This window comes from Urocitellus parryii, chromosome 7, assembly GCF_045843805.1.
Source record: "Urocitellus parryii isolate mUroPar1 chromosome 7, mUroPar1.hap1, whole genome shotgun sequence".
NCBI lineage: Eukaryota > Metazoa > Chordata > Mammalia > Rodentia > Sciuridae > Urocitellus > Urocitellus parryii.
Window position 1 is genome coordinate 168,952,900 of NC_135537.1, and position 22,470 is coordinate 168,975,369.

The 22,470-nt window shown below is 41.1% G+C and overlaps 1 protein-coding gene across 1 annotated transcript in view; it reads left to right on the forward strand.

Moving 5' to 3' along the window:
• The window catches only part of Tanc2 (tetratricopeptide repeat, ankyrin repeat and coiled-coil containing 2), a 412,218-nt gene extending 390,527 nt beyond the window's left edge, over window positions 1-21,691 (forward strand). The window contains exons 19-28 of the mRNA XM_077800862.1: window positions 694-787; window positions 5,321-5,454; window positions 6,286-6,409; window positions 10,994-11,169; window positions 11,320-11,452; window positions 12,008-12,037; window positions 12,868-12,959; window positions 14,748-14,894; window positions 17,330-17,430; window positions 19,399-21,691. Of these exons, the coding sequence (XP_077656988.1) occupies window positions 694-787; window positions 5,321-5,454; window positions 6,286-6,409; window positions 10,994-11,169; window positions 11,320-11,452; window positions 12,008-12,037; window positions 12,868-12,959; window positions 14,748-14,894; window positions 17,330-17,430; window positions 19,399-21,352 (2,985 nt within the window). The 3' untranslated portion in view covers window positions 21,353-21,691. The remainder of the gene's footprint in view (window positions 1-693; window positions 788-5,320; window positions 5,455-6,285; window positions 6,410-10,993; window positions 11,170-11,319; window positions 11,453-12,007; window positions 12,038-12,867; window positions 12,960-14,747; window positions 14,895-17,329; window positions 17,431-19,398) is intronic.
• The last annotated feature ends 779 nt before the right edge of the window (window positions 21,692-22,470 follow it).

Sequence of the window (22,470 nt, forward strand, 5' to 3'; positions counted from 1 at the left end):
ATTTAATTTTTAACAAATGAGTGGTTTTGCTTAACAACCAGCTTGCAAAATTCCTGAAAATTTAACAATCAGCTCTCATGGACCACTACAGACCATCACCACATCACTGCATAGGATGCTTCAGTGAAACAGCTACCCTGTTGGCTGATGTGGTATGTCACCAAGAGAATATTAAGTAAAACTGAAAATTTTATTATCTATGGAAGGTTTTTTTTAGCACTCTATCCAATCAAATTCCTGGAAATAGGGCTATCTCTTTTTTTTTTTTTTTTTTTTTTGTGGTTAGTAGCTATCTCTTTTAGTAGACCCAAACTGTTCTTATGCTTCTAAGAGGAAGAAGGATGATAATCACTCTGCTCTGAAGAAATACAAGTTTTTAATTTTCTCCATTTTGGTGTTATTGGGGAAATAAGGTTCTATTTCTTTAACTTAAACAGGAAGAATATGTATTTTTAAAATCATATGCTACATAAGTGAATTATATTCAAGAGAAACATGAACTGTACATGGTAGGACAGATGCTAATCAGGGCAGTTTAGGGTTTCTACACAAGGGCAGTTGATTTGGATTCTTCTTGTATGCAAGAGATTTAGTGGTACTTGGATGATCCTGCCATCTTCAAAACCTCACAGGCTAGTGTCAGTAACATAGTTTTCCACCTGAAATTTGAGCTGATACAACTTCTTGTTTCAGATTGTCTCCTACCTACTTGATCTTCCAGAAAAAGATGAAGAAGAAGTAGAGCGAGCACAGATCAACAGCTTTGACAGTCTCTGGGGAGAGACAGGTACTTCTAATAGATATTGCTTATTTCTCTCATGAATGTGTTATGTTTGTGTGGACAAATGCCAGGCAGCTACAGCTTATCCATACCCTTATTTCTTCTCTGGCATACCTTTGGCACATCTCTGTCTTACGATTTTTGTGTTAGAGACCTATTCAGCCCAAGTAAAAAAGTCAGTCTTCTTTTTCTTTCTTTCAGTCCTCTTTCCCTTTGGGTTCTCCATACCATTAGCACTTCCAAACAAAACATTTTCCCACTCTTGTTTCCAAATATTTGTAGAAGACTGAAAGTTTATTTTCAGTGTTCCAACATGAGCAAAAGATGATTGTGGAATTTCTCTTTTTTATTTGATTCTTTTAGTTCTTCCACCAAAATGATTCTCTTCACCTGCAGTTGTAAACCAGAAGATTCCTTATTTATCGATTCCTGGCTTAGTTGTTACCATGGTATAGTGATATCTGACACACTTAAACTTTATAAGTAAAGTTGCCCTGTAAGGCCCAACTCCATGCATTTCTTCTTAGCATATAGCAAAGCAATTTCTTTATCACTTGATACTTACTATACAAACAGAAGCCTCTTCCTTGTGGCCTTTGCAGGAAATGATTGTTATCTTTCCACCAAATCTAAACTGGAGTATCTGAAGAAACATTAGTAACCCTTGATGTGTTTTTGTGAAACCAGGGCAAGGAAGATGGTAGCATAGCCACAGATATGTGTCATATTTGCCAGGAGAAATAGACCAAAATTGATATTAGGCCATTTATTTTGCTCAACAAGAAGGGATATACATTTTGGTTGTTAAAAATAAGAGAAGATTCTTGAACTTATTAAACATTTATAACAACCTATTGAATTGTAATGTTTCTTCCCATGGTAAAATTTCATGTAGATTTCATGACTTTTTTAAGTGGTCATCATGTGGAATGGTCCAAAGCTTAGGAATTTTCTTCTCAAACAATCCCTTCCTCTGTAAGAGCCAAAAGGAACAGATGCCAGGCAGCTGCAGCTTAAGAGCCCATGACAAATTAAGGGAAAATGTGCATCTGGAAACAGCTGCTATCTCGGAAAACAACCCCGCCCCTATGGGAGCCAGAGTACAGGCTGAGGGAAACGAACTGGCCAGGACAGCAGCCGTTCTCGAGTATTCACATGTGAACTAGAGCTGTAGAAAGGACCTGTTGGTTTACTTTTCCTGTCAACACCTCCATACCATGGACATATCTCTGTTGTGCTTACACTGTACAGTAATGTATTTTCTTTCTGGACCATGAGTTCCTTGAGAACAAATAGCTCAATAAATGGTTTAATTAATGTGATTTTGAATAGTAGTATTCAGTTTATGTCTCCCCAACCACCTTCTCTCATTAATCATACATTCTGTACTCTTTCAAGGTTGAAAATAGGAAAAAAGAGTCATTTGCTTCTTTGTATTCTATTTACTGTCAGCATCCTATCCAAGCAGACTTTGGCTATTTCCTCCAACTCTGAGCTGCATCCTGTCAACTTCTTCAAACTCCTTGTATGTTTCCCTTTGAAAAAAAGCCCATTTATGTCAGATAATCTCATCAGATGCCGACAAGCTAGGGAACAAATTCTGTTTCTGGTCTCCTAGGAAGGGATTTTGTTCCTAACTGCTATGTTTGTTCTAAGAATCAATTTGTTTTACAGACCTGGCTTTACCTTAATCTCCTTTCTCTCAAAGTTCTAACAGTTTTTGATAAGACTCATAAAACCCAGCCAAAGCAACTCCTTGCTCTTGGATTTTGAAAAGTTCAGACTCCATTTTACATAGTTATATGTTGTTTTGAGATGAAATTGGCCAGCTGTGTTAATAACCATGTGGAGCTATCAGCTGAAGGTTACTGCCAAATGACATCATAACCTAAGCAACAGAGATGATACCCAAAAAAATGGAACATTGCCTCTCATAAAAATGCATTATTTGATAGAGAGAAATGGGTCAACCAGAGTAATAAAATTCTTAGAGTAGACAGTATAACTTTACAGACGGGCACTGGCTGTGAATATTCTCATGTATTTTCTGAGCTAGCATCAATAGTGAGAGGTTTGATTCTGAACTATTGTCTGTTTTCTCTAGGGTGCTCTAAATTATTTTTGTGGTAAAGACTCTTTGGCCCCCACACATAGGTTTGCTGCAACCCTGTAACCTAGTAGCTAATTTTAAATGGGGTCAGAACCTGGGAATGGTTTGTTTTATGTTCCAACAAGATGATTCTTTTTGTTGTTGTTGTTTGTCTGTTTTTGTTGTTGTTGTTGTTTTAACCAGGAATTGAATCCAGGGGGATTTAACCACTGAACCACATTTCCAGCCCTTTTTTATATTTTCATTTAGGGTCTCACTGACTTGCTTAGGACCTTGCTACATTGCTGAGGCTGGCTTTGAACTCTCGATCTTCCTGCTCAGCCTCCCAAACCACTGGGATTACAGGCATATGCTACTGCTCCCAGCATAAGATGATTCTTATGATGCCTAACCTATGTCTATCCCAGTCAAATTCTTAAACTACTCTTGTGTTCTCACCCACATACAATTTTTTTTTCTTGTTAGAAATTTGAACTTGAAAGAGAGAAGATCACTTGGATTTAAAGATCCAGAAACAAAACTTCTTTATAAAGTCAGTAATTATAGCCATTAACTCTTGTTAATCCAACAAGGCTTGGAAGTGATTACCTCAGATAGAACCAAGCTTCTGCCCTGCCATGAGGAACTGAATGAGAAATGCCACTGTCAAGAGTTCCAAAATAAAATTGAAAATAAACCATAAGGCAAACCATAGATCTGGTTGGACTGCATACATTTTCAAAAATTGCCACATTTTCTTTCATAGGCCCCATCTTATTTTGGGGAAAGGAAGGATTACTTGAAGGTTTATCTTCATGGAAATTATAGTTTTAATTTTGCATATGGTGCAATTGTGGGTAAATAACAAGCCTAAAAACAAAAATGCCATAATTTGCACTTCAGTGGAAAAAAAATACAAATGACCATTTGATTTGAATTTCAGTGGCTTCTCTGATTGCAACATTTACAAACTGAAATGTTTGCACCTGCCAAATGTTATCATTTTCTGATCTGTCATTGGAATAGGTGGCCATAATAAAGGAAGGACCTGTTTGTTGCCTGCTACATCCATTTCCCAGTTCAATTTGGGGAAAATTTTTTTCTGTCCTCTTTCTTTAAAATTAAGCATAAAATCCTCCCTACCCTTCATCCATTCTTTAAAACAATAAACATATGCATTTTAAATTCCCTGCTTAAATGAAATAACTGTTAAGAGATGGACTTGGTATCTCCAAATTCTTTCTGCTATTAAAACAGCACACTGAGAATGAAACTAGCACTCAGAAAATGTCTGCTGTATCAAATATCACAAATAATAGACAATAGCATAAAAAGAATGTAAAAAAGTTTTCCTGCTATATCCTTTATACTCACAACAGCTATTTTTTGTCTGTGATTCCATTATTTTATATTCAGAAGAAAATGGCCATTGTCCCTCTTCTTTTCTCATCTTTAAGACCATTATTTTGAATGATCTGATCTTTTTGGAACTGGGAATGGAAGCCACAGCCTTGTGAATGCTAGGCAAGTGCTCTATCGCTGATTGACATCCCCAGCCCTTTTTTATTTTTTAGTTTGAAACAAGTTCTCCCTAAGTTGCCTAGGTTACCTTGAACTTGCAATCCTCCTCTCCTGCCTCAGCCTTCTGAGTAGCTGGGATTACAGGTGTGCACCACCGCACCTGGCTGTCATTCAGATCTGCATGTAAAAATGTTTGCAAATACACAAGAAACTTCTGTCTCTATGAAAGAGTGAGAGAAACAAAGAAAAGACAACAATGAAAAACTGGCTCCAAGGCCCTTAAACTCTAATTCCTGACTTTGGTTCTTTAGGTTTGAGAGCTCAGAAGTAAAGGTTGGCCAGTGGTGGTTCCCATCCAATTCTGAAGAAGACTATCTCTGCCAAGTCCCTTCTCTCTATATTCCACTCACTCATAGACTGGCAGGTTCTTAATTAGGACAAGAAACAAAAGAGAGTAGGCTAAAGGCAAAGAAGATAATATGGGTAGGGAAAATGAAACTCAGTGAGTTTGATCAAAGGCGGTTTTTCAGTGGATTTATTATGGTGGTTGTCCCCAGATATTGTGAGCCCATTTAAATTTTTTAATTCAAACATTTCCTTCCTGGCTGGGCATGGTGGTGCTCAACTGTAACCCCAGCTACTTGAAAGCTATGGCAGAGGATTCAAAATTCAAGGTAAGCCTCACCAACTTAGATCTTGTCTCCAAATTAAAAATAAAAAGTACTAGGGATGTAGCTCAGTGATAAAGAATCCCTAGAAAAGGCAGCTAAAATCATTATTCTTGGAGGTAAGGTAGTAATTATATTGATCAAACAGTTACTGTGTTTGCATAAAACAAATCATTTGGAAATGCCTTAATGCCATACTTGACAGTGAGGCCTGGAGAAGACAAGAACCACCTATCCTCAGTCTTTGTTCTCTGCCTTTAGCCCTGACAGCTGCAGCCGGAAGAGGCAAACTGGAGGTATGCCGTCTGCTCTTGGAGCAAGGCGCAGCAGTGGCCCAGCCAAACCGCCGAGGGGCAGTGCCCCTGTTCAGCACTGTTCGCCAGGGCCACTGGCAGGTAAGCAGGGAAGCTACTTGCAGCTTCTCAGGCCTTGGAGCCCTTATTCTTTGCATAAGAAGTGGAAAAAGCAGTCATTGTGATCTAGATTGACTAACTACTTTTGTCCTGGCCATGGAGTGATCTCCTTCTCACACTTCACAGTAGTAACCAGTATATTGGAAAGTTCAGTTCTCAGCAGATCTCTGCTAAACCACTTACTCACAGGGTTTCAGACTTGGTAAAAGAAAGTGGTGGTATATGCAAATTCAAGTTATGTGATCTTCCCCACTGTTTGGATTCTAAATAAATGCTAATTTATATATTTAGGATGGAAAAGAAAGCTTCGTAATAATAATCTTTGGATATATTTGAGTAGGAAAAAATGATTCTAAAAGCCAAACAGTGTAAAGAGCTATCAGAGGCACTTCAGTAGTCAGTTCAGAGGAAATATTCACTGCTACAAGCAGGCTTGCAGCCCCGAGAGATTAATAAAATGCACTGACATAGGTAGTGATTTGTGTTGGAACTTCCATTTTGGGATTGTTCAGACTGCATTACATCTTGGTATATATACATACATACATATATATTTTTTTAACTTAATGGCTCAATTGGATATTCAGAGATGAAACTACCTCATTCAGTTCTCCTTAAGAGAGTTAGAGATTAAATCACATTAGGACTGAATAGGTACTTATAAGGGGTTCTATTAGTAGAAAACTAATAGAATTTATAGAGGTGACTTACCTGTACAGCCATATAAGATCACACACTTTAGGGAACAGTATGCTTGCGTCTTCTCAATAGTTCTTTTTGGACCAATTGTTCCCTGTTTCTCTGCATTTACAGATTGTTGATCTTCTACTTACCCACGGAGCTGATGTCAACATGGCAGACAAGCAAGGTCGTACTCCCCTGATGATGGCTGCTTCTGAAGGCCATCTGGGAACTGTGGACTTTCTTCTTGCACAAGGTCAGTAATACATGCCAGAGTTGAATGGTCAGTGCCCATAATAACTTAATGGACTCCTGATTTTCAGCAGTAGATTTCAGGAGGTGTTAAGAATATTATTGGGGCTAGGGATAATAGCTCAGTTGGTAGAGTGCTTGCCTTGCAAGTGCGGTGCCTTGGGTTCAATCCCCAGCACCACACACACAAAAAAAAGAATGAATGAATGAATATTATTGGGCTGAGGTTGTGGCTCAGTGGTAGAGCACTTGCCTAGCACTGTGAGGCACTGGGTTCCATCCTCAGCACCACCCAAAAATAAATAAACAAAGGCATTGGGTCCATCTACAACTAAAAAAGAATATTAAAAAGAATGAATGTTATTAATCCAATTGGTTAGAAAATGAAAAAAGCCATCTCCTGACCTCTTATATACAATGGAATCCCTCTAACCCTGATATTCATTGTTTCTTGTGACCTGAGGGATTTTTAAATTAACACATTCTGAACTCATTCAAATCAATTATCTCCAAACTTTGATTTGTTTTAATGTATTCTCAATAAACGTTCCTCTTCCAGGGGTTGTATTTTGACTTTATCTGTTCTGCACAACTAACATTTTTCTTGAATCCAAAAGAGCTAATAGTAGGACCCTGGTTGGGGAACCAGGATATTATAGGAGGTGGTCATTTATGAGCTCGATGAGCTTTTTCTCCTATAGAGCTCCACCCTCATAAAGCATTTCAGGCTCCTGTGCAAAACAATGGTTGGTGATGATAGACCTCCACAGTAGAAAAAGGCTGGAGTCATTGGTGGTACTGCAGTGCCATCTTGTGGGGCCTCATGAGCATTTGCACAAAGCAGGTGATAGAGCTAAAGCTATGATTTCACCTCCACTGTTTAGTAAACTGGACTTAAACATCTTTAATTATATCCACAAATCACCACATACTTTTCTTCAAGGAAAACAACTCCCAAAGAATTGTTCCCAAGCTTTAGAAGCTGAGGTTAGTTGAATTAAGATAAAGACTGGTTTGCTTCTAAGATTTTAAACTACAGCACAATCTTCAGCTATATCCTTCAAGGAAGATCTTTTTATCACAGCCTCAGACTCAAAGCTGTGTCAGAATCAGAGAGTTAATCTTCCAGTGTACACAGTGGCTCTCGCCGCCTCAATATAAGCCACCAAACAAGTCTGGCTTAATGATATCTTCTTCTATTGGGGAAGGGGGAGGCTGTGGGAACAGAGGGAGGGAATATGCCTAGATTCTCAAGATAAGAACGTGGTAGGAATAAATGTTCCAGAGCAAACTGTGTGCCCTGGAAAAGCAGAACCTCTTCAGCCACTGATAACCTCTGGATAGCATCAGTGCCTGCCACTGGCCAGTAAAAGTTCATTAGGCATGGATCTAAAGATTTGCTCTCCCTTTTCTTTCTCACTGAAGACATTCTGGTCTTTAGACTGATTCTCTTTTTTTTTTTTTTCTTACACTTAATGAGAAGCTTTCACTAAGCCAACAATTTTGCATTTATTTAGACTTCATTATTTGTAGAATACTATGTTAGGAACTATGAATGATTTTTTTAATTAATAAACTTAATTTGTATCCTCAAAAGGTCTGTAATCTGGCAAAGAAGAGATAAAACAGAACTAGAAGGCAAAGAATCCTAAATGTTTTAATACAGGTAACTGAGTTAAAATAGGAAATATTTGAAATTTGAGTCGAGAAAAAATATTCTCTATTTAAGGAGGGGGAGTAATGTGGAAGAAAGGCCAAGCAAGAAGTAATAGTGCAGACTAGTCTGGGAAAATACACAAGTTGTCTAGGGAAGTACATGAGGACTGCTGGGAAACAAAACTGGAAAGTTATATGGAAATAAATGGTAAAGGACCAGTTTAAAAGAATTTGGACTTAATTCTGAAGGAAATAGAGAGTCTTTAAAGATTTTTTTAAAAGGTTGGGGTTGGGGTGTAGCTCCGTGGTAGAGCTCTTGCTCTAGATACAAGATCCTCCAGCACCAAAAAAGAAAAACCTTAAAAATATTGATGCCAGTAGTATTCTTTCTTTTAAAAAAAATTACTCTGGCCGTAGTGTGAATAGTAAAATTTGATGTAGGAATGATACTGCTATTGTAATAGAATAGATGAAACATATGGAGGGCCTAATACAGGGACAGTCACTATCAAAATAGAACAAAAGGAACAAGTGCAATAAATATTTTGTATATAAAGACTTATTATCCAGGCCCAGTGTGCACGCCTATAATCCCAACTACACAGCAGACTGACGCAGGAGGATCCCAAGTTTCAAGGCCAGCCTGGGCACCTTAGTGAAAACTTGTCTCAAAATAAAAAGGTATAAGAATATAATTCAGTGGCAGAGTGCTACCTAGCATGCATGAGGCCCTAAGCTTGATTGCCGAAAAAATTAAAAATCCTAATTAAACACAAGAAATAAGAAAGAAAGAAGGGTTGAAAATAACTCCAAAGTTGTAAAATCAGTGTTAGAACTTTAGATGGATGACAACTGTGATTTCATTAACTACTTTAGAAATAAGAGAGAAGGAGAAGATTACAAATTGAATTTTGGAAGTATCAAACACTTTACAGATTTGTCATGTATATATCCTTTTAATGTCTTAAATTCCAATTTTCCTTATTTTTATAAAATCAATTTATCTATAATATTCATCCAAAATCTTCTTATCCATCTGCTTTTTCCACCACTGGAGATGCTGTCCAGAGAACTTACAGATGTTATAGCTGAGAAAAGTTTATGGAGTTTCAAGCTCATTCCATGTTCACTCTAGAGTCAGTGTTTTAATTGCAGACTATACCATTATGAAAAGATAAACCCATGCATAAAGGGCTTTCATCCCATTTGGAGTGCCTTCCAGTTTTTCATCATACTATGGGAAACCACATGTTGGCTGACATCTAGGGATATAAAGGGTAGAGGCCAGATAACTGCTAAGTAGACCCTGAGCCTGACTGGCAGATCCAAAACTTGAACTGACATCTGAATCCTGTCCAACTAAGGAGGCATCCTGAAAAAGTGTCCCAGTAAGTTAAGTTGATCTCTAATTTAGTTAGTAAGTAGGACCTGCCATCTGTATATAGAGATTGTCTTAGGTGCACTTCAAAACTGTCAAGGAAATGATGGGTTCCCTGCCAACAAAGAGTTGCAGCCTAGGCCTAAGAACAAAATGTATATTGAACTGCAGACTAATTTTACATAACAGTGTGTAAAGGATGTTTGATCCTTACAGATGAAACTAGAAATGTTTGACAGGATACAGATGAAGAATATAAAAGGGATTAAGATGGTAGGTATGGGGTTATTGAAGATGGCTAACTGTTTAAACTCTGAGTGATTTCTTAATTATTTTTTAAAGTGACATGATGTATTGCTATATGTAATCATTGTAGAATGGCTAAATCAAACTACTTAACATTACTTTTACTTCACAGTACTCATTTTTGTGGTGGAAATGCTTAAAATGTTCTGTCATCAATTTTCAACTGTACAAAATATTGTTTTTAATTATAGTAACCATCATGTACAGTAACTGTCTTGAATTTATTCTTCCTGTGTAACTGAAAGTTTGTGTCCTTGTCTAATATCTATCTGATTGCTCCATCCCCTAGCCTCTGGGAAATATCATTTTACTCTGTGATTCTATGAACTGGGCTTTTTTAGATTAAATCCAGAATTTCTTTTGTGACCTGGGTTTAGTATCCTCCCATGAGTACATGGCCTCTACTTTTGTAGGGGGAATAAAGTGATAAACATGTATTGGGCTCCTGTTTTATGAGAATCTCTCAAGAAGTTTACACTGTTAAAAATGGAAGACTTCCAGTAATTTCAGAAAACATTCATTGAGAATTTTTATATGCAAATGGGACATATAAAAACAGATAAAAGAATATATTAAGCAGATTCAAAATATAAATTAATGACTGATTGTGAGAAGCTTCTTGGAATCAGTGGGATTTGGAACAGTTTCTAGTAAATGGGTAGAAGTAAGACAAGTTATGGAGAAAGTAAAGTATTTAAGCCATAGGAGCAACCTAACCAAAGGTGAGGTTTCAGGAGCATCTTTGGGAGGAGATTCTAGAGGCAATGAGCACATCCATTTGACCAAAGTAGAAGATTCCCACAGGAGAATAATGAAACTTACTGATAGAGACTAAGCTTGGGGATAGACTGTAGAACACTTAAAATACCTAGTAAAACTACTGGGCTCTATTATATTGGCAGCTTATCAGATCAATTTTTTTAAGAGAGAATTTTTTAATATTTATTTTTTAGTTTTCAGTGGACACAACATCTTTATTTTATTTTTTTTAATGTGGTGCTGAGGATCGAACCCAGGGCCCCGTGCATGCCAGGCGAGCGCACTACTGCTTGAGCCACATTCCCAGCCCCAAGATCAATTTTCAATAGTTTTATTGAGATATAACTGATATATTAGTGTCAATATTAAAAATGAAACATCCAAAAACAAAAGGTGTTCTTTGGCAGTGTTTATATCTTAAGTACTAGTTTTCCGTCTACTAAGAATTTTCATGTTTCCTCAGTCCTATATTATCACTTGCTCCTATAGGTGCCTCTATTGCTTTAATGGACAAAGAAGGATTGACAGCCCTCAGCTGGGCTTGTTTGAAGGGTCATCTCTCAGTAGTACGTTCTCTGGTGGATAATGGAGCTGCCACAGACCATGCCGATAAGAATGGCCGCACCCCACTGGACTTGGCAGCTTTCTATGGTGATGCTGAGGTGGTGAGTGTCTTCACACTAGCCTCAAGACAGTAGGAATAGGGAAGATTCTCCATCGTGATACTGTCTGAGATTAAAGGTGAAGTAACAATTTAGTGGTCCATGTTGAACCCTTGCTCCTCTGTTAACTGTTTTGCTTGATCCATCTTCTAGGTCCAGTTCCTGGTGGATCATGGAGCCATGATTGAGCATGTTGACTACAGTGGGATGCGCCCTCTGGATAGGGCAGTGGGGTGCCGGAACACTTCTGTTGTTGTCACTCTCCTGAAGAAAGGAGCTAAAATAGGTAGGAGAAAGAAAGATGGCATTGGCCATCTGTGCCCAGGTGCCAGACTGGTCCAGTGGCCTGGCTGCCCTGGGTATTGGTGTAAATATAGCTTCCCTTCTGCCCTGGCCCAGTTATTGCCCAAATGAACAGAAAAGTTCCTGGCCCAGAGAAGTATCATCTGAGCCATGATCTGTAGTTCCCTGTGTCCAGAGTTTCATGGTTCTCTACCATGCCCCTAGAAGCCTTAGCCAAAAGAAAGCCCTGACCTTAAGCTTAAGCACAGCTTAGTGCTCCCTCTGTACTAGCCCACCCTGTGAGCATCCTGGATCCCTGCAGCGCCATGAGCCTTTGCTTTCCCTTGCTCTGTTTGTGCTTCAGACTCTCAAGCCCCTGCTGCTGCTGTCCCAGCTGCTCCCCTCCCCACAGAACTGTAGACAAGGGTTGGCTGATATGCTGGCTTTTTTGCTGCCTGCCTCTCACTGCTGCTTTTTCCTTCTTTTTTTTTTTTTTTTTCACCTTCATTCATTTTTTTTTTCCTCTCCTACAACTTTTTGTTTTCTCCTTTCTTTGAAGGTTGTCAGACGTTACCGAGTCGCCCACGAGGTATATTTCACCGCTGTCAGCATCAGGCGTGGTCTGATGGCTTGGTCAGCTTTGCCTTCTCCTCTTTGATTTTAGCCTGCATGAGTTCCCTACACCTCTAATCTTTTAATTTACTTCACCTTAAAAGAAGATTTTTTAAAAATGACTGTTGTAGAGAATAACTTGAACTTTTGATAACTAACCCTGTAAAGTTTAGTTCGTAAATAATTCAGGCATCTGTAAACTAATAATTTAACCTTTTCTTCTTTTTGTGGGTAAAGTAGTCCTCAGTAATGTTGGTTTGTTTCATGTTTGTTTGATATTCAAACTGTGCTCCTGGTTCAAACTGAATTTCTGGGAGTCCTTTCTGCTACTTATAAATTAAGGGAGCCTTTAGAGTCTTCAGTGGTTTCCCTTCTGTGAAGTACATATTTAAAAAGCAAGAGTCTAAACATCTGGGACTTTTGAGTCCTGGATCAAAAATAAATTAACCTTCTTGGATTCTCAAACCTTGTGGTAACTTTAATGTAAACCCTTTCTCCTAATTTCCTGATCTAAATAATTCCAAACTACACCATTGTATACTCATAAGAACATGCAGGCTTTGCTGCCCTTCTACGGTGCAAGCTTAGACAGTTCAGATATTCTTATTTTAAGGTGAATACAAATCCAATACAGCTTCTTGGCAGTGGGAGTCACTAAAATACTCCCAGGTCTAAAAGACGAGGTAATTATTGTGGAGCAAGTTGTTCTCTCAGCAGAAATTCCCCCGGGATGTTTTTTTCACCTAGCTTCCTACCACCCTTACATTGTATGAGTTTTTTACCCATCATGCATCCTGTACACTACAGGTCCAGCCACATGGGCGATGGCTACCTCCAAACCAGACATCATGATCATCCTGTTGAGCAAGCTGATGGAAGAGGGGGACATGTTTTATAAGGTGAGGACAGGAGGAACAGTTTCCTCAAAATAGCCACTGTTATCTACACATAGAATCTTCCGAATCTTGGCAATTCTCATCTTTTATTAGAAGCAGAGATAGAATGTCATTCCTTGGTGATGGGTTCCTAAGTTGAGGATCTGGGATTTTGCCTTCCCAACAAGAGAGCAAGAGTAGCCCATACTTGCCTGCAGCTGATGAGCCCAAAGCACTAGTTCAACCTGGTCCCTAACAAGCAGTAACAGATTCTACATGGAAGTTGCTAAGTGAGAAACTCATGAGACAAGTAAAAGAAAAATTACATAATATAGCTATTTTCAATCTACTGTTCTTAGCTTTCATGTTTAATATATACATAGGTTTAAAAGTCTGTAATAGAATAGCCCATCAGCATCCTTGAATAAAATAAGAAAACCAAGACAAATAGCAGTTAGAAGATTTGTTCATTGTCACTGAATGACAACCAAAAATATGAAGTTTCTCTGTACTCACAATTTGAGTTGAAGTCTGTCCCCTAACATAAACATGGCCCATAGGAAGTTCCTTTAGAACATTCCATGCCAAAGTCATCTTGTGGTGTTTAAATTAGCTGGATCATCTTCTCGTAAAGTTGAGTACAAACCAATCCCAGTTTTTAGCAGTAGGAATCCCTGAGGCATCCCCAGGCCTAAAAGATGAGGAAACAATTGTAATCACATCATTCTTCCATCGTGTTAAAAGTGTTGAGTTCCTGAGAGTAGAATTCTATTTCCTGAGTACCTTTTGAGTGAGATTCATGATAATATAGGTCTTTCAGGAAGCTTACTCCCTGATGCAACCTTGATTTCACACAACTTCACAGAAGGTTCTCATTACTATAGGTGTCTTAGTTATGATCTCAGAAGGGCTTCACTGTTGAGAATATAAGCCCTGGTCATAGCATAATTTCTGGTTTTCCAAGGGCATGGAGACCTAACTTCTAATGAAAATAGGCAGAGGTATTATTGTTCTTACACTGAATTCTACCTTGGAAGACTTCATATCTCTCCTAGCAAAAGGTGCTAAAGGGAAAATAAAAGATCAGGATCCCTGGGGAGTTGCAGCTGTACAGAGTAGAGAATGGTGGGGGCCTCCTGCATCTCTTCCTTGGATCAGCTTACAAGTTTTCAGAAACAAAATGTAAGAAAAGTTCAAGTCCCCTGTGGCCAGATCCCTAGGTCAGTCATAATCTTTCCTACAAAGTCATATGGAATCACAGATTCTAAGCTTCACTTCCATCCTACCACATCCCCCATGCCTTTTCCACCACTGATTGACATTAATTTCTGCCCTAAGATTAGAGGAAACAACAACTAGACTCTCACATTCTATGTGAGGAAGAGAATATGCTCTTCTGGAGGGAAACAAGGTAGAACATCAGACAGGAAAGAGAGTCTCCAGACAAGCCAGAAACCACAGGAGAAGCAATTACCGTGGAGTGTTTGTGACTAGGAAGTTAGGTTTGTCCCAGGCAGAGCAGTTCAAGAAAAATGAGTTTTGACATGAGCCAGGTCAGCCCTTTGGAATCCTGTTGGTAAGCTGGGGTCCAGGGCCTTTCATTTGCCAAGACTTGGTTTCCGTGTCTTGTAACTTGGGGCTCCACTACTTTTCCTTTCCTGTCAAGTGAGTCTCCTGTAGAAGAGTTGAGATCCTTCTGTTCTCACCATCAGGGTGTATGGGAGTGTCAACTTCTGGGAGCAGGAAGGATACAGAGATCAAATTTCCTCAGCTGCTCAGCAGACCAACAATGTGCTTTTCTACCCCTATTAGAAAGGTAAAGTAAAGGAGGCTGCCCAGCGCTACCAGTATGCTCTGAAGAAATTCCCTAGAGAAGGGTTTGGTGAGGACCTGAAAACCTTCCGGGAGCTAAAGGTGTCTCTCCTCCTCAACCTCTCTCGATGTCGCAGGAAAATGAATGTAAGTCCCTCTCATCCCCAACTCCTTTTTGCAGTCCAAGAAGTTGAAAGTTCATGCCACTCACTAGCTTGTACTAGGTCCCTGCAGTCCTATCTGCCACAGAGCTTGGTTGTCCTTCACAGAACACTGACATTTGCAATTTGAAAGAAACAAAGCCAACAATCTGTATCCAGAAGTGGAGAAAGTGCTGTGGGCACTTTGTAGCATTCTGAATTTTCATATTTCCCACTAAAAGTGATTGGAATATCATCATCCTCTTCCCTATCTGCCTAATCTATTTTCTGGTCTTTGGGAAAATGTGAGGGCAATAGTCATTAGAATTCCAGCTGCAGTTCAGTACAAATTGTAGTCATCCCTTCCTTTCTAGTGTACTTCCCAGTCATCTAAGGAAAGGCTGGGAAGACAACTCAGGACCATAGACTTAAAGGTTTAATTTCTAAGGCTGTTCTTGAACTTTTTGCTTCTTTTCTCATCTTTTTATTCCAGCATACTGTGTCCCTTCTTGCTCTGAAGGGAATCTCTGAACTCTTCTGGCCCTTTCTCACCCTAATCGTCCTTGGTCCTTCTTGCCTGCCTTACAGATACAGTCTCAAACACCCTCAGTCACAGCTTCCATGAATACAGACATTCCTGAGGCGAGATAACTCTCTGAGATACTCGGAATCACTAAAATCACGTCAGGAATTGCTGACATTCGCCAGCCTAAGGTCTCACTATTCCTCAGGAGATAGAAATAATCTAAGCCAAACAGGAATGTAACCAGAAGCAAGATTTCAGCCTTAGTGGCAAGGAATCTGCTATCAATTTCAGAAAGATTTATTTATGTATGTGACCTTTATGTCATCCATCCAAGTCTTAAAACCTGACAATGAAAAGAGCCCTGAGAACAGACATGGCTGTCACAGAGGACACAGTTATGACCTTCAAGGCAGAGTTGTCCCAGGGTGCTGAGAGAAGCAGGAACATGGATTAGATTCCTGCTGAGGGAAGATCGTGTCGGAGAGTCATCTTTGGGTGGAAATGGAAGCAGCAGCCCCATGGGTTTTCTATGTCCTCAGCTAGTGAGAATGAGGCAAGGCTCAGAATTTGCTGCCAACCTTTCTTTCTTTCCCTAGCAAATAATCAAATTCTTAAAAGTACTCTCATATTCCCAGAAGTGATGATTATCCCAAAAGAAAAAATAAAAGAGTGAGGTAGAAAACAGAGTAGGGATAGAACATGGCCCATATATGTTCATATACTTTCTCTAGCTCCATACTTGTTCAGAAAGTTAATAATTACCTCCCATGGGCCAACACTGGTGCTAAGCACCAGAAGTCTATCTTCTTCAGTAGAAAATTTCTCATTAATTTTTCAGAACATTTTTTACCTATGCCCCAGGGCCTTTGTACTGCCTAAAGCCTTGTTTTCTCCCTTAAGAATCATGAATGTAACCAGAGGCTACTGAGCTATACCATGGCTTTGACATTAAAGAAGAAAAGCCTTTCCCCTTTAGCTTAGTACTTAAGGAGATCTTAAAAACCATGGACTCTTATAAACAATGCTTCTGCCTGTTAGCATTGTCCCACCTGGTCCCCCCTGTTCCCAGGTGTTCTCACAGAAAAGGCAGGTTTCCGCCAGGGAGCCTCCAGTGTAGCCCAGACCCCAGTTACAACCAGCATCCTCTCTTGTTTTATTTTTTTTATTTTAAATGTTTTCTAAGCAAGAAACCAGATAAGAGGAAGAACAATTTAGAGAAGCCTCTGTGAAATAGAAAGTACAATTTATTAGACACCTACTATGTGCTAGGAACTACACATAGCACTTGGATGCTTTATCATGCTCGATCCAACCTGTGAAGTTAAGTATGGGTGAGAAAATACACAGTACTCTCTGAGGAGTTATGATGCAGATCAGAGAACTGAGCCCAGGTTTGTCTGACATCCCTCTACCATTTCCGTAGTCCAGACAGTTTGCCTTTACTCAGACCCCTTCCTCCTGGATTCCATAGGATACATTCTCACTCATGTGTTAGGAAACCAAGGACTAGTGGGCACAGCAGGATGGTGTGGGTAAGATGAGGGGCCACCTGAGGTGGTTATGTCTTGCTGTTTGCCTCATAAGTATGTGTAACGAATTTAAGTTTCCAACTTCAGGAGTTTCACTGTGAAGGGTTGACATTTGGCTTCTGGGCTAAAAAGAATTTGGCTAGAAAGCAGAAAAGGGCCAGATTAAAAGTGTTGTAATACTCTGGGCCATAAAGTCCAGTGAACATTTGCAGGCACAAGGAAATTTTAGTCTGTGGACCAGTGGCTAGAACCATGGCAGGCATGTCCAGAATCCCAGGTATTCCATCCAGAAATGTCAAAAAATGTACATATAATTTGTTTTATTCCCAAGTTGTCTATTTTTTATATCTCTTCAATGACTCACTTGCACACCTATTGTAATGACAGGATTTTGGAATGGCGGAGGAATTTGCTACTAAGGCCCTGGAGCTGAAACCGAAATCTTATGAAGCTTACTATGCAAGAGCAAGGGCAAAACGCAGCAGCAGGTGAGGAAAGAGAGAGAGAGAAAGGGTGAAAAGCAAGAGGTCTCTTTTCTGAAAAGCTGGCCAAGGCAATGTAGGCCACCCTGGGGCATATGTACCCAAATATGTCTGTCCTTGAGGACTCTTAGGCCAGGCTTGGGGATGGCTCTGGTAGCAGCACTCAGCTCAAGATCAGCAAATCTTCTGGGATATGGAGACCAAAATCTTATTTTGGGAGAAAAGTAAAATGGTGAATGGCACTTTCTTCCAAGAAGCCTCTGCCATGTGTCACTTTTCAACCACAAATCAGAGAGCATAAAGAGACACTAATGATTTAAAGAGGAAATCACTTAATCAAAACATTCCACTGACCCTTTTAAAGGAAAAGCAGAGTGGATCACTAACTGACCATCACAGGCTCCTCTCTTCATAGACATTTCGGAAACCCCTGGTTTATTTGTCTTCCCTCTGAGGCTCTCCTCAAATCTGGTGGGCATCAACCTTTCTCCTCACCTAAAGCACCACCACTAACACATACACACACATACAGAGAGTCAGGAGGGCCGAGAGAAATATTGTCCTCAGTTCCTCATGCCCATCTACTGGATGGTCACTAGGTACAAAAGCCTCCAGAAGGACCTAGAACCTGCCATCATTGTCCTTTGGATAACTTGTCACTGCCCTTGATGCCTCCTACCCAGCTCCCCACCATCTCTCAAACTCTGCATGGGAAAGAATTGCTTTGGGTTCACTGCTATGAACAGGCGGATATGATATGGCCATGAAAATCAAACCCAAACTGAGTCAAGCGATGATGGTGGCAGTGATATTCATCTTAACTAGCTAGTGTAACACAGTTTTCACAGAAACTTTACTATTAAATTTTTTTTCCCTTTGGTTTATTCCTTTCCCACAAAGCTAATCACTGCTATAATCGAGGGGATGGGAATATCTCTTCAAAGTTCACTTTCTCATTGTAAATTGGAATCTGTTTGGGGTAAGCTCAGCTCCAAACTGATTTACCTATCAGCAAGCTTAATCCCTGCCAGCTTTGATGTAGCAGAATGAGACACAGCAGTGCTGTGGGATGAGGGGTAGAAAGGGCAGAGGACAGGGTTCTTGCTTAGAGCGGAACAGGCCTGAAATTTAAAGCCAAAATATTGAGAATATAAAAGAAAGTTTCTGCTTGATCAGCAAGGTATTTTAATATTGGAGTTACTGTTTTGTTCCTAAGTTACTTGACAGTGACACTGTAAATGACAACCCAACCCTCATATTTCTGGTGTGTATTTGGGCACCAAGAGAATCTTTCTGAAGGGCCTGGCTGGACTGACACCATGGATCTTTTCTCCACTAACCCCAGAGAGGCCAGAAGGGAGATTGAGGATGAAAGGTCTAGGGAATCATTCCAGATTCTTTTTGAATGACAACCTACTTGTTTCCTTCCTTACAAATCAAACTAGCCAGACATGGTGGTGCAATGAGGAAATTGAGATAGTAGGATCACAAGTTCAAGGCCAGCTTGGGCAACTTAGTGAGACCTTGTCTCAAAATAAAATTTAACCAGGTGTGGTGGTGCACACCTATAATCCTAGCAGCTTGGGAAGCTGAGGCAGGAGGATTGCGAATTCAAAGCCAATTTCAGCAAAAGCAAGGTGCTAAGCAACTCAGTGAGACTCTGTCTCTAAATAAAATACAAAATAGGGCTGGAGATGTGGCTCAGTGATCAAGTGTCCCTGAGTCCAATCCCCAGTACAATAACTAAATCAATAAAATTTTAAAAACAGGCTGGGGATAGAGCTCAGTGGTAAGCGGGCCTGGGTTAACTTCCCAGTACCACAAAAAAAAAAAAAAATTGAACTAAACCAAATCACCCCAGACTTCTACAGATGCCACCAGAGTTTTCCAAAATAGTAACCATATTTTCAGCTCTTGGTGATTCCTGTTGATTCAGAATAACTCCCATCCTCATGTTTGCGTTTTGTCAAGCAGACAGTTTGCAGCAGCCTTAGAGGACCTGAACGAGGCCATCAAGCTGTGTCCAAACAACCGCGAGATCCAGAGACTTCTGATGAGAGTGGAAGAGGAGTGTAGACAGATGCAGCAGCAGCAGCAGCCGCCTCCGCAGCAACCTCAGCAGCAGCTACCAGAAGAAACAGAACCTGAACCACAGAATGAAGATGTATACTCTGTACAAGATATATTCGAGGAGGAGTACCTGGAACAGGATGTAGAAAATGTTTCCATCGGCCTCCAGACAGAGGCTCGGCCCAGCCAGGGGCTCCCGATAATCCAGAGCCCACCCTCCTCTCCAGCCCATCGGGATTCAGCCTACATCTCTAGCTCACCTCTTGGCTCTCACCAGGTTTTTGACTTCCGGTCCAATAGTTCTGTAGGTTCTCCCACTAGACAGGGATATCAGTCCACCTCACCTGCTCTTTCTCCAACTCACCAGAATTCTCATTACAGGCCTAGTCCACCACATACTTCCCCAGCTCATCAGGGTGGGTCTTATCGGTTTAGCCCCCCTCCTGTGGGAGGGCAGGGCAAAGAATACCCAAGCCCTCCCCCTTCCCCACTCCGCCGAGGCCCTCAGTATAGGGCCAGCCCTCCAGCTGAAAGCATGAGTGTCTATAGATCCCAATCTGGTTCACCCGTGCGCTATCAGCAGGAAACAAATGTTAGTCAGCTTCCTGGCAGACCAAAATCTCCATTATCCAAGATGGCCCAGCGTCCTTACCAGATGCCTCAGCTTCCTGTGGCAGTTCCCCAGCAAGGGCTCAGGCTCCAGCCTGCCAAGGCCCAGATTGTGAGAAGTAACCAGCCCAGCTCAGCAGTTCATTCAAGCACTGTCATCCCCACAGGAGCCTATGGCCAAGTCACCCATTCAATGGCCAGTAAATACCAGTCTTCACAAGGAGACATAGGAGTCAGTCAGAGCCGACTGGTTTATCAAGGGTCAATTGGGGGGATTGTAGGAGATGGGAGGCCTGTGCAGCATGTCCAAGCCAGCCTGAGTGCAGGTGCCATCTGTCAGCATGGAGGGTTGACCAAAGAAGATCTTCCACAGCGACCTTCCTCAGCATATCGTGGTGGTATGAGATACAGCCAGACACCCCAGATTGGGCGTAGCCAATCAGCATCCTATTACCCAGTCTGTCACTCAAAACTAGATCTGGAGCGTTCCTCCAGCCAATTAGGTTCCCCTGATGTGTCACATTTAATCAGAAGACCTATCAGTGTCAACCCTAATGAAATCAAACCCCATCCACCAACTCCCAGGCCGCTGCTGCACTCCCAGAGCGTGGGCCTTCGCTTCTCTCCATCTAGCAATAGCATCTCATCCACCTCCAACCTAACTCCTACCTTCCGGCCTTCTTCCTCAATTCAGCAAATGGAAATCCCACTGAAACCGGCATATGATAGGTCATGTGATGAGCTGTCACCAGTGTCTCCCACTCAGGGAGGTTACCCCAGTGAGCCCACTCGATCCAGGACCACACCATTCATGGGGATCATAGATAAAACAGCCCGGACTCAACAGTACCCCCACCTTCACCAGCAGAATCGGACCTGGGCAGTGTCGTCAGTGGATACTGTTCTCAGTCCCACGTCTCCAGGCAGCCTGCCTCAGCCTGAGTCTTTCAGTCCACCGTCATCCATCAGCAACATTGCCTTTTATAACAAAACCAACAATGCACAGAATGGCCATTTGCTGGAGGACGATTATTATAGCCCCCATGGGATGCTGGCTAATGGGTCCCGTGGAGACCTGTTGGAGAGAGTCAGCCAGGCCTCCTCTTATCCTGATGTGAAGGTGGCTCGGACCCTACCTGTGGCTCAGGCATACCAGGACAACCTGTACAGGCAGTTGTCCCGGGACTCTCGACAAGGGCAGACATCCCCTATCAAACCAAAGAGACCATTTGTGGAGTCTAATGTTTAAAAGACATTTGTTGGAGTGAGACCCATATGTTTTCACTGCACATTTTCAGGCTTGGTTTCCACATTTGAGGTAGTTCTCTGGCTTAATTTCTCATGTAGTTTCTGTGTGGTGTTCAGAGGTGGCAGCCCACATGCTGAAATTCTTTGCATGCAGCCGACTGGGAAGCTGGCCTCTGGTGAGCCAGAACTTTAGTTTCTCTGGTCTGTGCCCCAGCCACATGCTCTCTCCCTCTCTTCAGATGCCAACGAGGAGATTTTTGTGCCGTGTGCTTTAACCCAGGGAGATCAGACATACTGGTCAGCTTTTTCCAGGAGACAATCGCTTTCACTGATGTTCTTGTTGTATAAATGTCTTTTTTTCTTTTTTAAAAAGTAAGATGTTCTTGTTCGTTTTCTTCTAGGAACTTTAGAAAGAGTGTGATGCCCCTTTGCCTTTGCATTCTTATCCAGTGTTATCCAAATAGCCAGCCCCAGTGCATTTGTGTGCCATAGTCTCTTCCCCCAGACTGTCAGCCAGCTCCGTGCAGTCATCAGATCTAGAACGTTCATTTGCATTATTACTGGTCTTCCTGTGGGGTAAAAGAATCAAGGAGGGAGAGAGAGAGAGAGAAGAAATAAGTCTGTTAAACTGGAAGAAAGGGACTGGGGATATACCTCAGAGGTGGAGACTTGCCTAGCATGCACAAGGCCCTGGGTGCAATCCCCAGCACTGCCAAAAAAAAAGTCGGGGTGAGGGGTGGTGCGCAAAATAATTATTTAAAATGTCACTACGTTGGTTTTCTAAGAGGCATTTTAATCTACTGATCTGATTTTCCAGGGGTAGGGAAGGGAATAAACACACAGAGAGAGGGCGATAAAAGAAAGATTGTTCTGAATTCTCAGTGAAATGCTATAGAAAGTCTATCTTTTAAAAAGTCTACATTTTAGATCCTGAAACACTGAGCATTTGATTCTGCAAAAACGAGCTTCCTGAAGGTTGGCTGGTACCATAAGCCTTTTAGCTGTATCTTCACCTAGAGCCAGATTTTGTTCTGTTGGCCCTCTTTGTTCGAACCCAGATGGTGTTATGAGGAACTTGGTTCTTTGAGAAGCTAATCGGATTCTCTTGGGACTGTAAGA